Source organism: Blennius ocellaris (genome assembly GCF_963422515.1).
Source record: "Blennius ocellaris genome assembly, chromosome: 5".
NCBI lineage: Eukaryota > Metazoa > Chordata > Actinopteri > Blenniiformes > Blenniidae > Blennius > Blennius ocellaris.
Window position 1 is genome coordinate 9,545,952 of NC_137654.1, and position 18,271 is coordinate 9,564,222.

Consider the following 18,271-nt stretch of genomic DNA (forward strand, 5'->3'; position numbering starts at 1 on the left):
AGAAAGCGACACATTTAGAGAGGGGGGGGGAGCAAATTCCACACAGAAATCCCCTCCTAATAATTGATAGTAAGTCCTTACACTGATTAAGCAGTTCCACTCATTATGGTTTGTTTTCTTCAGGTGGCCCCTGAGGAAGAGATGCCAAAGGATTCTACAAAGATAAGTGTAAGTTGAACTCCCGCTGTTATTATCCAAACAAAAGCCCCTCTGTTTGCATCGGTGTTTTCCAGGAGGAGACAGGCAAAAAATGACTAAACTGAAGTTTCTTGTTCAGGACGACCCGCAGATATTTTTTCCCCGGCTTAATTACACAATAATACAGCAAGCCACCCACTTGACATGTTAACATGTTCATTTCACCCTCGACGGCTTTGCAGAGTCACAGAGTCAGGAGGGTGGTGAAGCATCGTCCTCGAGAGGATTACATCTTCAGATTGTAATACATGTGCAGAATGGCATTAATAAACAGTAAAAGGGGAGAAGCTGGGAAGGAGAACTCTTTATGTCTCCTCTGGTATCCATCAGACCTTTCAGAGGTAAATGGTTCCACTCAGAAACCCAGAGAGGCTTTGAACTGACTGAGATAGCATGACCGCATACCGTGTCTGATAAAGGCATAAAAATACTTTTATTCTGAGATAATCAGGGGCAATGTGACTGAACGGATCTCGTTTTGTGTCATAGCAAAACCTTTTTTTTCCCAATAGATTAAATAAATATCCGCCTAAGTTGAGGATAGGGGGCGGAGGTTAGCCCACAGCTGACGTTATGTAAAAATAGGTGGCTGCATTAGTTCCCCCTCACTCAGTATTAGGTAGATGTGTCTTTGTGGGGAGTAACGACACAGCAGTGAATCTGTGTTGAAATCCAACAGGCCCCGTTTACACGTTTTCAAGTGAAACCAGGAAGCTCTCTTTGCATTTAGGGTGTCCGTTGGTGGATGCGATTATCTTATTGTTTTACTTTTCTTGAGGTTCGTCTCTTGAATGTTCCTATATTTTGTTATATTGATTTTATCTTCTTCTTTACAAGCATTCTGGAGACTCAATAAGCATTCCTTTTGACATGATGCTGCCACCACTCGGCAGAGTCAGTTTGTAGTGTAGCTTCTGGAATAAACACCTTTTGATATAATCTGATGGCCACAAAACTACATTTTTGTTTCATCGGACATAAGAAACCCTCCTCTCGATCACGTTTCGGTCTCATACAAGCCTTCAGGAAATGTCAGAGGCTTTGAGCTCCGCTAAAAGTAAAATATGAAACATTATCTTATTTCTTTGATTTGACAAATGGCTGTCCATGATTAGTTCTGTGAGTGCTGAAGTGTATAATATAAAATTACACTGAGCCAGGAGATCAGGGTTGTCGATACCTTAATTTTATCAAAGTAACAGAAGTGTAAAAGCTGCACTGTGATAGTGAATTTAGAAAGAAATCACAGAGAGGATACAATGCTGAAAAACAGCAGAATGTTTATGAACAATTTTTTCATATACATGCATATGTTACTGTTGTTTTGTATAGGTTATTATAGCTTTATTTTAATGGTATGAGCTCCTTAATGTGACCCCTGAATTAAAGTGAGTTTAACACTTCTGCTGTGAAGAAACATGAGAACATTTTTGAGACCTTAGACATGAAAAAAAAGTCACTTGTACAAGAAAAAGTGATTAATATTTGACTGAGCAAAAGTTAAAGACGAGTGCTGAAGTCCCCCCCAACCCCCCCACCATGGCTGCTACTGATTGGCTGTAATGAAAGCCACAGCTGTGTGTGTGTGTGTGTGTGTGTGTGTGTGTGTGTGTGTGTGTGTGTGTGTGTGTGTGTGGGTAAGGAGACCACACACTGCAGGCTGTGCAGCTGGAAATTCATCAATATAAGAGATCTGCCTCAAACATCCACCAGAAACGACAGCAGACTCATGTATGCATGACACTGCACATGAACGTCGCCATCGTCTGGAAACACACACACACACACACACACACACACACACACACACACACACACACACACACACACACACACACACACACACACACACACACACACACACACACACACACACACACACACACACACACACACTCCATACAATTTAAACGCAGGTACATATATAAACACATACAATCATACACAAACATATGTGAAGAATAAATATGTTTTGCATTCATGGACATTCATTCAGACAGCGCTCCCCTTTCTCTCTTGTTTCTGAAGTCCAGATTCCTTCAGTAATCAAAACCCTCCTCAGTAAAAAACATTCTGTATGTTGTTTGGTAGTTGCTTTTTTCTAGCTTTGGCAATTAAATAATCAGTTTAAAATTGTACCAGATCTGGGAGTTTTAGTAGGCCGAAATGAATAAATAAGGCATTAGTGTGGTCCTGGAAGCCTTTTAAACCAGTCTGATGACTCTATTCTGGAGTGTGCACGATGGTCGGAGTAATGATTTGTAGTAATTCAAATGTGGAATAATGAACAGTATTTGATATGTAGTGATTTAGAGACATAGAAATCCTAAAGGAAAAGTACATTTTCAAGTTACAGTAAACACAAGAACATGACACCACCAAACCTCTTATTAATGTAATGTAATGTAATATAATAGCTTATTTTGCTCATGTTTTCTGATGGTCATGGCCTCCGACAGGTACATAGTCAGCCTATCTGGTTGTATCATAGAGCTGGTCAACACTTTCTGCAGTTTCGTTCTGTTGGTCAATATTTGCTGATAAACCAGCGGTTCTGCGTCGAGGCTCCAGGAACTGTTGAAGATTTCACCTTGTTTCCTCTGTTACGTCTTTGATTTCACCTATATTATACCTATGATGCGATCTGTATTCTACATCAACTTTACAGAAGTTCATTGCAAATGAGATTCAGCAGTCTGTGCTCGCTGCTCCAGCATGTTTATCTCCCAGTAAAGCCTTTTTGGATGTAAACCGAAAGTGTGACACTCAATTCACACTCGGAAAAGTGATTGAGTTGAAAAATTGTTCCTTGAAATGAATCAGGGATTATTTTTTGAAGTGATGCAGTAAAATGTTTCCACCGCTCTTGTAGAAATGAATGATTTCTATTTTGGATGCGTCGAGTGAGTCCATTGTTTGGGAAGGCGCCCTGTTCTCTGACGAGAGGACGTAATATTTGTGGGTTTATTTGGGACGCCAAGTACCAATATGGGAAAAGAGCAGAGTAAAGCTGATCCAATGAAAATGACGAGTGTATGAGAGAGAATGAAAGTTAAAATGGAATGAATACTGAGAGTTGAAAATAGAAAACAATATAAATTATGGTTGCTCAAACCCCGACTCGTTCGGTTGCCACCGATGACATTTTTAATGACCACAAGTAGTAATGTAATGTTTTTTTTGTAATTTTTATTAAAATTTTTGGGCGAGGGATCTCGGGTTTGACCAAGAGGGACCTCTCTGGACTTGGACTCTCTTCTTATATGACTCCCTCTCCACTCCAAGGTCTGAGAAGGTGCCTGGAACACACAAACACACAGTGAGAAATTGACTTTTTAAAGGCCACATATTGAACAGCTCTTCAACAATTTCACACAGGGTGACACAGGTCCAACAACAGTGCAGGTATTCAAAGTGTCTTTCCCCAAATCCAGCTTTAGTGTGTCTGAGTATGTTACTTACTAGATCACTCCCAGCAATCCCAGCTACTGAGGATGTTTGGATTCTTCCTCTTCTGTTTCTTCCGGCCCCTCCGGCTGGGCTTTGGCTCCTCCAGCTCCTGATTCTCCGCCAGTTCCTCAGGCTTCTGAGGCTCCTCGGTCCCCTCAGGCTGCTGAGACTCATGAAGGCACTGGTAGAGGTTCAGCAACTGCCGATGTTTTTTGCGGGTCCCCCGGCTGAACTTGGGCTCCTCCAGCACCTCTGGCCACTTGAACTGCTGTGTCACCTCTGGCCACTTGAACTGCTGTGTCACCTCAGACGGCTCCGGCACCTCTGGCCTATCCAGCTGCTGAGGCACCTCTGGCTCCTCCAGCTGCTGAGGCACCTCTGGTTCCTCCAGCTGCTGAGGCACCTCTGGCTCCTCCAGCTGCTGAGGCTTTTGTTCCTCAAGCTGCTGAGGCACCTCTGGCTCCTCCAGCTGCTGAGGCACCTCTGGCTCCTCCAGCTGCTGAGGCACCTCTGGTTCCTCCAGCTGCTGAGGCTTTGGTTCCTCCAGCTGCTGAGGCACCTCTGGCTCCTCCAGCTGCTGAGGCTTTGGTTCCTCAAGCTGCTGATCCCACACCAGCTTCTCCTGAGGCCCCTCAAACTGAGGCTGCTGCTGCGGCTCTTCAGCTGGGCTCATGCTCTGCTGCTGCAATTTGAGGTAGACAATGTGATGATTATGAGGATGCAGCCATTAAAACAAGCAACACAGAAAAAAACTGAAAATGAGGCAACGAGATGTAAGCAAGCATGCACACAAACAAATAAACAAGTCCAAAATGCAGGATTAAGCAGAAACATTTAGTCCAAAGAGATGTGATCAGATAGAGAGAATGGCAATGGAGGAGAAGACAGGAGGAAACAGAAGATAGAGGATCAATGTGAGAGAAAATGAAATAAATGAAATAGAAAAGCTGATGACAATGCTGAGAACGGTCAGAAAGATGTTGTAAATGTTGAAGCTTGATGTATCATAACATTAATAATACCTAATATCTAGATTCTGCCTCGACCTACGGATGCAGCAATCTGCCTTTTTTCACTTCTCATCTGATCCCAATAACTGAATTTGGTAATTAATCACATCTAATAGGTTAAATTCAAAGAATTGAAGGCACTGACCTGTGGACCGTAAAACACGGGATCCTGAGGGCCGTAGAACATGGGATCCTGTGGGCCGTAGAATACGGGATCCTGAGGGCCGTAGAACACAGGACCCTGTGGGGCGTGGACTACGGGACCCTGTGGGCCGTAAAACACGGGACCCTGTGGGGCGTGGAATACGGGACCCTCTGGGCCGTAGAACACGGGACCCTGTGGGGCGTGGAATACGGGACCCACTGGGCCGTAGAACGCGGGACCCTGGGGGGTGTGGAATACGGGACCCTGTGAGCCGTTAAACCCGTGTCCTGGGATGAAGTACACTGTCATTGGTGCCATCATCGCTGTTGTTGATAGTTGATTCACTGAGCAGAAAGTAAACAAAAAGAAATGATAAAACACATGAAAGATTCAGTATTTCCTGAAGAAAATACAAAGCTGGTGCTGAAGAAAGGTAAACTGTATTAATAAAGAAGTTGAAGTAGTTAACTACTAGAAATTGTAAAAGGGATTGAGCCCGAAAGGCCAGGACCCTATTGTATTTGTTATGTTTCTTATTATTATTAGTTCTTATTCTGTTGCATCATTAGGCCCAAATTTGAACCCCTAAATATGCTCAAAAACTCACAATATGTAGTATTGTCATAGAGAGATCAGCCAAAACTCAATTGTTCATCTCATCAAGACCTAAAAATCACATGCTAATACGCTGTCCCTAAATCAATGCAATTGAAGCAGCATTTATCAGAGTTAGACGGAGCAAAATCGTACGTCTGCGTCAAACTGCACCTCCTAGTGTCTAAAGTTTAAAACCCACACAGCATGAATATGATTTCCGAAAACCAAAACTGATATAAGTTCTCAATATTAACTCCATCAATGGATATTGCGGCTTCACCTTGACTTTTTCGTTTGAGCAAAAAAAACAATCAATATACTCACTTCTCACGTCAAAACAGTCTTGGACAACGTTGAGGAATGCGGTTCAAAAATGGTGGGATTCTCGTTGAAAAAGTTCCTGGACCGGTGTCTCCTGAGGCAAACTGCTGAGTGACGAGCCAACTGGTTCTGTAAACTCTGGTGATTCTCCAAGGTAGGGTTGCCAACTTCAAAGCGCAGTGTATCACAAAGGATCAAAGGATCAAAGGAGTTAAGCCCCGCCTCCATTGGGCCTGCTGCCATGACAACCATCAACTGGAGCAACTAATTTGTAGACCTGTGACTGTTTAAGCAAAACTTTAACACCTAATTTATTTTCATTATAATCAAAATAAATAATTAATTGATGGATGAATAAAAATAACACCTCAAGCCTGAAGTCTCACTGTCACTTGTATTTGTATTTTTGCTACCAACCATCAAACACAAGACCATGACATCACCAAACCTCTTATTAATGTAATGTAATGTAATGTAATGTAATATAATAGCATATTTTGCTCATGTTTTCTGATGGTCATGGCCTCCGACAGGTACATAGTCAGCCTATCTGGTTGTATCATAGGCTGACTATGATGCAACACTTTCTGCAGTTCCGTTCTGTTGGTCAATATTTGCTGATAAACCAGCGGTTCTGCGTCGAGGCTCCAGGAACTGTTGAAGATTTCACCTTGTTTCCTCTGTTACGTCTTTGATTTCACCTATATTATACCTATGATGCGATCTGTATTCTACATCTAATTTTATCTGTGTTAAGTCTATGATTCTACCTTCACTATATCTATGATTTACCTGGAGTGTGTGTGTGTGTGTGTGTGTGTGTGTGTATTAAATTCTACCTGTTTTAAGGCTATGACTCAACCTGCATTATATCAATGTTTCTACCTGTATTATGTCAGATTTTATCTCTTCAATCCATCTAATTGTAAATATAATGTAATCAAAGTGTCTTCAAAATTATTGGAACCACTCAGAGAGACTTGAGCACAATCTGGGAGGAACAAGTAGCTGGACAAACCACAAGAGTCATCGGCGACCCAGACCATGCTCTGTCTCAGGAATTTGCTCTGATGCCTTCAGGCTTCGTTTGTGTGACATTTTGTTAGTTACTGATGCCAGAAATGTGAATCTGTGAATATCTTGACAACTTTACAGAAGTTCATTGCAAATGAGATTCAGCAGTCTGTGCTCGCTGCTCCAGCATGTTTATCTCCCAGTAAAGCCATTTTGGATGTAAACCGAAAGTGTGACACTCAATTCACACTCGGAAAAGTGATTGAGTTGAAAAATTGTTCCTTGAAATGAATCGAGGATTATTTTTTGAAGTGATGCAGTAAAATGTTTCCACCGCTCTTGTAGAAATGAATGATTTCTATTTTGGATGCGTCGAGTGAGTCCATTGTTTGGGAAGGCGCCCTGTTGTCTGACGAGAGGACGTAATATTTGTGGGTTTATTTGGGACGCCAAGTACCAATATGGGAAAAGAGCAGAGTAAAGCTGATCCAATGAAAAGGACGAGTGTATGAGAGAGAATGAAAGTTAAAATAGAATGAATACTGAGAGTTGAAAATAGAAAACAATATAAATTATGGTTGCTCAAACCCCGACTCGTTCGGTTGCCACCGATGACATTTTTAATGACCACAAGTAGCAATGTAATGTTTTTTTTGTAATTTTTATTGAAATTTTTGGGCGAGGGATCTCGGGTTTGACCAAGAGGGACCTCTCTGGACTTGGACTCTCTTGTTATATGACTCCCTCTCCACTCCAAGGTCTGAGAAGGTGCCTGGAACACACAAACACACATTGAGAAATTGACTTTTTAAAGGCCACATATTGAACAGCTCTTCAACAATTTCACACAGGGTGACAGAGGTCCAACAACAGTGCAGGTATTCAAAGTGTCTTTCCCCAAATCCAGCTTTAGTGTGTCTGAGTATGTTACTTACTAGATCACTCCCAGCAATCCCAGCTACTGAGGATGTTTGGATTCTTCCTCTTCTGTTTCTTCCGGCCCCTCCGGCTGGGCTTTGGCTCCTCCAGCTCCTGATTCTCCGCCAGTTCCTCAGACTTCTGAGGCTCCTCGGTCCCCTCAGGCTGCTGAGACTCGTGAAGGCACTGGTAGAGGTTCAGCAACTGCCGATGTTTTTTGCGGGTCCCCCGGCTGAACTTCGGCTCCTCCAGCACCTCTGGCCACTTGAACTGCTGTGTCACCTCTGGCCACTTGAACTGCTGTGTCACCTCTGGCCACTTGAACTGCTGTGTCACCTCCGACGGCTCCGGAACCTCTGGTTCCTCCAGCTGCTGAGGCACCTCCAATAGCTCTGGTTCCTCCAGCTGCTGAGGCACCTCTGGCTCCTCCAGCTGCTGAGGCACCTCTGGTTCCTCCAGCTGCTGAGGCACCTCTGGCTCCTCCAGCTGCTGAGGCTTTTGTTCCTCAAGCTGCTGAGGCACCTCTGGCTCCTCCAGCTGCTGAGGCACCTCTGGTTCCTCCAGCTGCTGAGGCACCTCTGGTTCCTCCAGCTGCTGAGGCTTTGGTTCCTCCAGCTGCTGATCCCACACCAGCTTCTCCTGAGGCCCCTCAAACTGAGGCTGCTGCTGCGGCTCTTCAGCTGGGCTCATGCTCTGCTGCTGCAATTTGAGGTAGACAATGTGATGATTATGAGGATGCAGCCATTAAAAGAAGCAATACAGAAAAAACTGAAAATGAGGCAACGAGATGTAAGCAAGCATGCACACAAACAAATAAACAAGTCCAAAATGCAGGATTAAGCAGAAACATTGAGTCCAAAGAGATGTGATCAGATAGAGAGAATGGCATTGGAGGAGAAGACAGGAGGAAACAGAAGATAGAGGATCAATGTGAGAGAAAATGAAATAAATGAAATAGAAAAGCTGATGACAATGCTGAGAACGGTCAGAAAGATGTTGTAAATGTTGAAGCTTGATGTATCATAACATTAATAATACCTAATATCTAGATTCTGCCTCGACCTACGGATGCAGCAATCTGCCTTTTTTCACTTCTCATCTGATCCCAATAACTGAATTTGGTAATTAATCATATCTAATAGGTTAAATTCAAAGAATTGAAGGCACTGACCTGTGGGCCGTAGAACACGGGATCCTGAGGGCCGTAGAACACGGGATCCGGTGGGCCGTAGAATACGGGACCCTGAGGGCCGTAGAACACAGGACCCTGGGGGGCGTGGACTACGGGACCCTGTGGGCCGTAAAACACGGGACCCTGTGGGGCGTGAAATACAGGACCCTGTGGGCCGTAGAACACGGGACCCTGTGGGGCGTGGAATACGGGACCCACTGGGCCGTAGAACACGGGACCCTGGGGGGCGTGGAATACGGGACCCTGTGAGCCGTTAAACCCGTGTCCTGGGATGAAGTACACTGTCATTGGTGTCATCATCGCTGTTGTTGACAGTTGATTCACTGAGCAGAAAGTAAACAAAAAGAAATGACAAAACACATGAAAGATTCAGTATTTCCTGAAGAAAATACAAAGCTGGTGCTGAAGAAAGGTAAACTGTATTAATAAAGAAGTTGAAGTAGTTAACTACTAGAAATTGTAAAAGGGATTGAGCCCGAAAGGCCAGGACCCTATTGTATTTGTTATGTTTCTTATTATTATTAGTTCTTATTCTGTTGCATCAATAGGCCCAAATTTGAACCCCTAAATATGCTCAAAAACTCACAAAATGTAGTATTGTCATAGAGAGATCAGCCAAAACTCAATTGTTCATCTCATCAAGACCTAAAAATCACATGCTGATACGCTGTCCCTAAATCAATGCAATTGAAGCAGCATTTATCAGAGTTAGACGGAGCAAAATCGTACGTCTGCGTCAAACTGCACCTCCTAGTGTCTAAAGTTTAAAACCCACACAGCATGAATATGATTTCCAAAAACCAAAACTGATATAAGTTCTCAATATTAACTCCATCAATGGATATTGCGGCTTCACCTTGACTTTTTCGTTTGAGCAAAAAAAACAATCAATATACTCACTTCTCACGTCAAAACAGTCTTGGACAAGGTTGAGGAATGCGGTTCAAAAATGGTGGGATTCTCGTTGAAAAAGTTCCTGGACCGGTGTCTCCTGAGGCAAACTGCTGAGTGACGAGCCAACTGGTTCTGTAAACTCTGGTGATTCTCCAAGGTAGGGTTGCCAACTTCAAAGCGCAGTGTATCACAAAGGATCAAAGGATCAAAGGAGTTAAGCCCCGCCTCCATTGGGCCTGCTGCCATGACAACCATCAACTGGAGCAACTAATTTGTAGACCTGTGACTGTTTAAGCAAAACTTTAACACCTAGTTTATTTTCATTATATACAAAATAAATAATTAATTGATGGATGAATAAAAATAACACCCTCAAGCCTGAAGTCTCACTGTCACTTGTATTTGTATTTTTGCCATCAGCCAACCCAACGATCACTTCCAGTTTTATTAAGTCTGCTACTTTGTTTGCAATAAATGACTTTACATTTGATTTAATCCCAAACTGTCCATTCCTGAAAGCCAACAGATGCTAAATCAGCACCAAATAGCACAGAAGATCACTTTGTTATCTGTCGTAGTCCGTTTCTGTAAATATGAAGAAATGTTGTTAGATAATTCAGCAGCATCCCAAAACGTAATCAAACATGTCAACAAAAGACAAGAAAAAGATTTGACAGGAAATACACAAACAGTAAACAAAATTATGTTTTAGTCGTTTTGGATTTAGATTATTTCAGATTACAAACCAGGAACTTATTAATCCTTTTAATTAGAGCCTTTTCATCAAACCATCAAACTCTGGAATCTTCCAGTCCAAGTCTGTAGACTGGAATACTTTTTCTCAAAACTTAAAAAAAGAAAATCATGTTATTTAAAACCAGCTGTGTCGCATTAGTCTATTCTAATTGTCCACTGTGATGTATTTTAGTATTTTGTATACATTTTAATTTCCATTGTTGATGTTTATAACAATGTTACCGATTTAACTGTAGTTTATATTTATAATGTGTATTGTGATGTGTTCCATAAGATTTTTAATATCTGTAGGCATTTCTATGAAAGCAGGTGTTACATTTTAATGGTGACTGTTAATGTTATACATATTTACTGTATGTTATATTTGTAAATATGTATTATTATGTTGTGTTGCTGCAGATGGAAACGAGCTACGGCTAAAACCTGGTACAAAGCATCTTTTCTTCAAGATAAATGTTTTTGCACATGGTTCCTGAAAAGTAAACTAAATAAATAAATACAAATAAAAAAATATTGAGGTGTTATAATGTTAAACTATTTAGTGTTCACTTGTTGAGGTGATTTTAGTTTTGTGCTCTTACTTGTTGCCGATGTTGAGGAAGTGCTGCTCCAGATTCGTCTTCATCACGATACACGAGGCGATAAGTGGAAGAGCGTCTCCTCGCATCTCTTTAGTTTGTCCTTTTTCTACAAAACACGTGTGCAGACATGGTGGAAGGACAAAGTAAAACCTGTCAAATTCTACCCCTTATCCAATATTATAGAGAATTCCACCTTAGAATATCTTTCTGTATTAAAAATGTATTATATATGCATTAAGAATGCTACGTAATATGGCACACAACACACACACACACACACACACACACACACACACACACACACACACACACACACACACACACACACACACACACACACACACACACACACACACACACACACACACACACACACACACACAGGGGGAGACCGTGGCTCAGGTGGTAGAGTGGTCGTCTTTCGGAGTGAGAGGTCGGAGGTTCGATCCCAGTCTACACCGGTCTATGTGTCGAAGTGTCCTTGGGCAAGACACTGAACCCTAAATTGCTCCCAGTGGTTCGTAAAGCGCTTTGGGACTGCACTCAGTGTGGTTAGAAGGCGCTATATAAATCCAGACCATTTACCATTTTTTTACCATTTACACACACACACACACACACACACACACACACGGTCTGTGCTCGGTGGTGGTTGATAAATGAAGCTGTATTTATATCTCAGTGCGTCACATCTCTCCATGTCGCCAGACTCTCATCCTCTCAACACCACTGCTCTGTGAACTCGCAAAGCTTTTACCACCAAGACGAGCTCTCTGGTACTTCCAAGACTTTTGTTAAGTAGCACTTTTGTCTCAGGAGGAGGAGGAGGAGGAGGAGGAAGGGGAGGAGGAGGAGGACTCTTTCTACTTGAATGTAGTCAAAGCCTGATTTCGAACCTGAACTGATCACAGCTCAGTGGGCTACATTAATGAATCAATAAATGCAGTTCAACAAAATATGTTGTTTTAATAACCTTGCCCGTGGTTAGACGTTTAGATCTTCTGTCAAGCTTGTTTGCACACATTTGTTTGACGCTTGTGCAGAATCGGTGTGATCGGTGACGTGGGAACTTTCTCAGGTGCCGTGAGAAACCGTCCAGTGTTGCAGGTTAAATGACGGATATCGTGAAACCAACAGCAGGTTTATTGAGATCAGTGGAATCTGGCATGTGAAGAAATGCAAAGTCTGAACATTTTCTTGGACGAGGGGTATGAAATCACACAGAATGACTCAACTTTATGTACACATAACGATTGAATGGTAAAACAATGGAACATTGATGTGGAAAGTGATTCCTTCCACTGCTCAGTGCGCTTGTGTTTTCTGAATTAGTCCTAACCCCTCCTGAGAGGCACGCTCATGTAACTGCCAGCTCAAATAACCCAACATATGCCCGCATATCAGCACAAATCCCTCTTCTAATGAGGAGGACATCCCCAAGATCATTCCTTAAAAAAGAATTAAAAAAATTAAACGAACAGTAAAGCTGATGAAAACCTTCCAGAGTGAGAAAAACGAGGCTCAGCAAAGAGTGAAATAATTTTGATCTAGGCCACATTCACACAACATTCCTAGTGAAAACGTATTGTTTTCCCATTTCCATTTCCCCCCGTTTCCACATAGACGAAGCGTTATCGCCAGTGTTTTCCTTTCAAAACGTTGTTGTGTAGATGTTGTTATTCACTGTTTCAGTGAGAGTAGCAGACGTAACACAACTCTGAGGCTTGAGCTGAGAGTTTAAACATAACCAGCTTACAAACTGGTTTTATTCCATAATGAGGTGAACATTTATTACATAATGCGGCGCGACATACCTGAAGCTTCCTGGAAAAAAAGTAAACGATCAAGTCCTGGATGCAGATGGACAGAATGCTTTAGATACAGTATTTGAGGCTTTAGGTTCAAAGCTGAATCCGGTGGGTATTTTGACGTATTATTGAGTAAAACTTCTTTCTTTCATTCTCACCCGCCTTTTCCAGGTGGTGAAGGTCGTAGGAAGCAACATCTCTCACAAACTCCGCCTCTCCCGGGTCAAGCCGTCCGACGAGGGCACCTACGAATGCCGCGTCATCGACTTCAGCGACGACGCCGGCGCCCGCCACCACCGCGTCCGGGCCTACCTGCAGGTGGTGCCGGTGAGCGACGCCGCGGCCGACGGCCACAACGAGAACTTCGAGGCCCTGGACGACACCAAGAGGGGGCTGGGCTTCGACGGCGACGACTCCCATCACGGCGGCGCCAAGGAGCACACCCACGGCCACCACGGGCAGAATCACGCCCACCACCAGGAGCACGCCAAGCGGCCTCCGTCGTCCCCCCACCACGCTCACAGCCACAGTGGCAGCGGGACGGGCGGTCAGCAGCACAAGGCGGGCAGAGAGCTGAGGAAGCGGGACGTGGACAGTAACCACAGCCACAATGACTGCACCAACGAGCCCAGCTGCACGCTGTAGGAGGCCGACGCACCTGAGCCACGGATCATCGCCGCTTAAAAAGATACTCTCCCTAACCCGGAATCAGCCGGCGGCTTATTCAGAGCGCGGGGCTGTGAGGTGTGTGGGAGTGTAGCTTTTTCCTGGTTGTAGCTGCTTGCTTGCTGGAGGGAGGGGGGGGGGGGGGGGGGGGGGGCTGATGTGTAGATGTAAGCAGCTCCACCGTTTCACATAAAAAATGTAAAAAAAACAACAACAAAAGACTTGTCTTACTATTAATCCGTGCTCTGTTCCACTCTTGTACTTTAGATACTGTAAATGACCAGATCTGCTTTTCATGCTCATGCTGCTTTTCACTGCCTTACTGCTGTTGGAGACACCGTCAGAAAAAAGAAATGAAATACCCCTGGTGCACACATCTTGAAGTCTAACTTTTAAATTCTAGAGTAAATTAAGAATTTTCTCGACACGACAGGAGAGCGACGAAGCTGCATGCTCCCCAAATTTCAGTGCATTGTGTTGGCTGACAGAGAGAGAGAAACATGCTTCCTTCAGCAGGAATTCAACCCAGAGCAGCAGCGTCAAGGACAGATGTACACACACACACACACACACACACACACACACACACACACACACACACACACACACACACACACACACACACACACACACACACACACACACACACACACGAGTAAGGCTGGGATTTCTCCTCAAACAACAAAAAAAACCAGAAAAACAGTTCAGGCCCCAAATAACTAGATCACAGTGCAAGATCCTCAATTTCTCTTTATTTCAACCCTCCAGATTACATTCCTGCTGTTCATTTAAAAAAAAAGCCTCAATCCACTCTGTATATATGACTGTATAGTATAAAATAAAGCTAGTGCATGTTCAGTAATTTTCTTAAAAGACTTTTTCAACCAAACAAACACAAACACAAGAGTGTTCGTTGAGGATATTCTGTTTTTTTCTTTGTCTTTTTCTACATTAGAAGCCCCAATTCACCCCTTTTCTGTTGCTTTACCGCTCTCCAAAAATGCTGTACAGACAGATGAATGACACGTCCTCTTCATAGCTGCTCAGAAAGGGGTTTCCCTGATGTATCTTAGTACTTACAGCCTTTTATTTTTAAAAGCAGGGCCACACAACAAGACCCCTGTCATCTCTCCAAATGCTGCCGTGGAAAGGTGAGGGAAATGTACAATATGAGGCATTCCAGGCAATACTTCACTGTAGAGGGGGCAGTTTGCGATTAGCAGTGATCAGTGGGAATTTAATTTAAAAAAAATTGCCAAACAGTAAATTTAATTCAGTGCTTTGTATAGAAGAGATCACTGTTGGGAGTTAAAAAAAATAAGATGGAAAATGTACATTTCTTCTCGAATGTTTGGTCTCACACTCACTAAGTGTATGCCTTTATCAAATGAAATAAATTGTATATGAAACAACAACGAGTACCTGGGTGACCTTTTGTTATTGAATTAACATCTCTAATCTGTTCACAGCATGGGTGGTAGATAAATAAAAAAAAACAATCAATTGATAACAGTGGAAAGACGTAATTAAAAACATTTGTACGTCCATATTCGATACATGTTGGGTTTTCTTTTTTCAACAAAGCCTTTCCTCCTGGAAATATTGAAACAGTAGGTACACTTCTGAAAACAAGCCCAAAACTAGTGATTCCCTCATTATATTTTGTAAAGGATAAACTACAAATAGATAAATGAAAAAATAATTGATAAACTCAAAATAGAAAATTATAAACAAATTAGACAAAAAGCACAATGACCAATATTTCCAAGTGACATTGACTGAGTGACAGTGATTGTCAGGGGTAATTGTGCCTGTTCAGGAATCTGCGGATATTTTTGATAGAATTGAAGAGGTTCATACAGGAAGTAACAGGTAAAGTAAGCAACTACACACACAAAAAAACAAGCTCAAAATCCGAGACTGACAAGTAGGGCTGGGCGAATCGGCCTACAAATTTCAATTTGATTTTCAATTTTCATCTCAAGAAAATTGCTGTGATTGTCGTCAGGGTTAAAATGCATATAAATAATCCCAAAATAAAAAGTAAATGAGGCTCAGCAATCAACCAATTCAAGCTTTAACCCAGGTTTAAGCAAAAGTGCAACAGCAACTACAGAAACCCACAAGGAAAAGTAGTGAAAACCGCCAAAAAAAGCTTGAATATGCAAAATAAACATTGTTTTTAGCTACAAATTCGATGAACTGATTAAACCGATTTTTTTTTTCCTCGCCCTAATGACAAGATTAGCTTTGTAGGCGAAAAAAAAGAAGAAGCCCAAATCGTACGGAAACAGTCCAACAGAGCAGTACCACCCGTCACCATGAGGGGGGCCTTTACTGGATTCATCAACAAATTGTCATCTCTTAAAGCTATGAAATTAACCGTGGTGTTCCACGGGGATCCATTTTAGTTAGAGACGTCATCAGGAACCTTCTACAGCTACGCTGATGACACTTATTTCCTGATAATCCATTTGCTGCCATTTTTAACTGAATTTCTTGAATGGCTTGGATCAACCTTAAAACGTACCAGGTCATTGACTCTCATGAGAAAGTGACAGCAGAACTGTGTGTCCTGGCTATGATTCCAAGTGATGAGGTTAAAAAAAAAAAAAAAAAAGCCTTAGAGTTGTTTTTGAAGCAGGCCTCAGCCGTGAGCCAAACATTAAAAGCAGAACCAAGATTGCTTTTTATCATCTAAATATTGCCAGGGCACAGCCGTTTCTCTCTAGAAGAGACACTTTTACAGACTTTTATTACATCCAGGATTGATTATTGTACTACTCTGCTTCCTGGTGTTCCCACAAAAACCCCACCATTTTGCAGTTTCAGCTGATCCAATTTGTGCTGCAGGTTTGCAGGAAGAGAGTAACAATCACACAGGTTTCAAAGTGTCTGCATTGGATAACTGTCGGCTTCAGAATTGATCTTTAGCTCCTTTTTTTTAGTTCATAAATCTCGACAATGGTGTTGCCTATTTATCAAAATGGCTCTGAGCTTATGAGTCTTCGAGCCCCCAGGCTGTTGAGACAAGTTAGTGTGCTTTTATTGTTTAAAGTTATGCAAAGTGTTTTTTTTTCATCCAATCAGAGGACTGATTTGAGAGCTTTGCTTCATACACAGCACCATGTGTTCTTCAGAAACTATTTCATCTTAGTTCCATTGGTCAACAAAGCAGAAACATTGTGGAGTGTCAATGTGTTCTTTGGCAGACTTCAGGTGTTTTAGTCTGAAGGTAGCACGCTTCTTTGTCCTCCTGACGGAGACCAGGTAATGTCATCGATCGTTAATATTGCTGTCTTCTCTGTCCTTTCCGGTAATTACACACGAGCTGTACTATTCTTCCCAACACTGCCCCCACAGGTCATCAGTGGCATTAGCCAGACTGTCATACGTCCAGAAGCTCCCTGGAAATGCACAAAGAAGTGAATGTAATGAACGCAGAAGACAGACAGAAGACGTCCATATCTATGTCGTGTAGAGCTTGTTCATTTGGTTTACGTCATGTAAGTCCTTGTAAGTTTGACATTTCTGAACACTTCTATCATCTGGAAGGTTCATGTCTGTTCCTGGTCGGGGAGGTACTTTAAAAAGTCCAGGAGAGTGAGAACATGCATATTCAAGAAAACCTGGGACCGGGATCAGACCAGGGGTCCTCTCACTGTGAGGTGAGACCACTACACTAAGATGCCACCTGATAATGTTAAATTACTCGCATATTGTTTCCTGGGGTTGTATACTTTTTAGGTTGTTGTGTGTCTTCACATCTGTTTGAGTGTATTAAGGAGAAACCGTGTTTAGAAGTACCCTGTGTGTAATAGGTGCTGCCCCCCCCCCCCCCCCCCCACTACCACCACCCTCCAGCCCATTGCTGTTGATGACTAATGGTGCTATTGTCAGTCCTGGCAGCAGGATAAATAGCAACAGCAGAGAGTGAGATAAAGAGGGTGCGCTGTGCTGACTAGCATTACGCCAGGCTAGCTAAATACAAAACATGCAGCGGTCTTGTCCCCCCCCCCCCACCCCCCCACACACACACACACACACACACACACCAACACACGTCCACAGCCTCATATATTCATTCGGGGGGCGATGAGGTGGCGAGGCTCCGGGCGCTCCCGTCACTTTTGAAGGAAAGTGATAATGGAGGGGACTGGTTGTTTGCTCCTGAACCCTGCAGCCCACCGGACTGATAACGCTGACAGATCGACCAGTGTCCTTGTCATGATGTCTTCGATTCGATCATAACTGCAACACCCCCCACACACAATTCTTTTCCACTGCCAGGCCTTATGTCCTACATTTATTTATGACAAAACAAACCCACATGATACAAATGAATAGTTGGAGTTAAAAGACGTATTTAAGCTAAATGTAGAACAGGTTTATAGTGTTGTTTTAAATGCTTGTCAGTGCATATTTTAGATATTACTGATTTGTTTTCAAATGATTTGTCAATTTTAAAAGCTGGACGCACCTGAACGACCTGGTTTGGCGCTAACTCAGCAAATACTTCTCCTACAAGATATCGGCTCTATAAAACAACCCGGGCGTTTTTCTCTGACAGTCATGAACTCTTTATTTCTATTTTCAGCTGAGACTCGGATGTATTTATAGACGTTCACAGTGTATGGGGGATTGATGTGAAAGAAACTGCCCATGTTTAAAAATGTACATTTCAGGAAACACGTCAAATACAGGAAGTGGTTTTAATAGCT

The 18,271-nt window shown here is 42.7% G+C and overlaps 1 protein-coding gene across 1 annotated transcript in view; it reads left to right on the forward strand.

The window, feature by feature from the left end:
- vstm2la (V-set and transmembrane domain containing 2 like a) overlaps nucleotides 1–13,652 on the forward strand; it is a 65,312-nt gene extending 51,660 nt beyond the window's left edge. The window contains exons 3-4 of the mRNA XM_080496207.1: nucleotides 124–168; nucleotides 13,056–13,652. Of these exons, the coding sequence (XP_080352333.1) occupies nucleotides 124–168; nucleotides 13,056–13,529 (519 nt within the window). The 3' untranslated portion in view covers nucleotides 13,530–13,652. The remainder of the gene's footprint in view (nucleotides 1–123; nucleotides 169–13,055) is intronic.
- The last annotated feature ends 4,619 nt before the right edge of the window (nucleotides 13,653–18,271 follow it).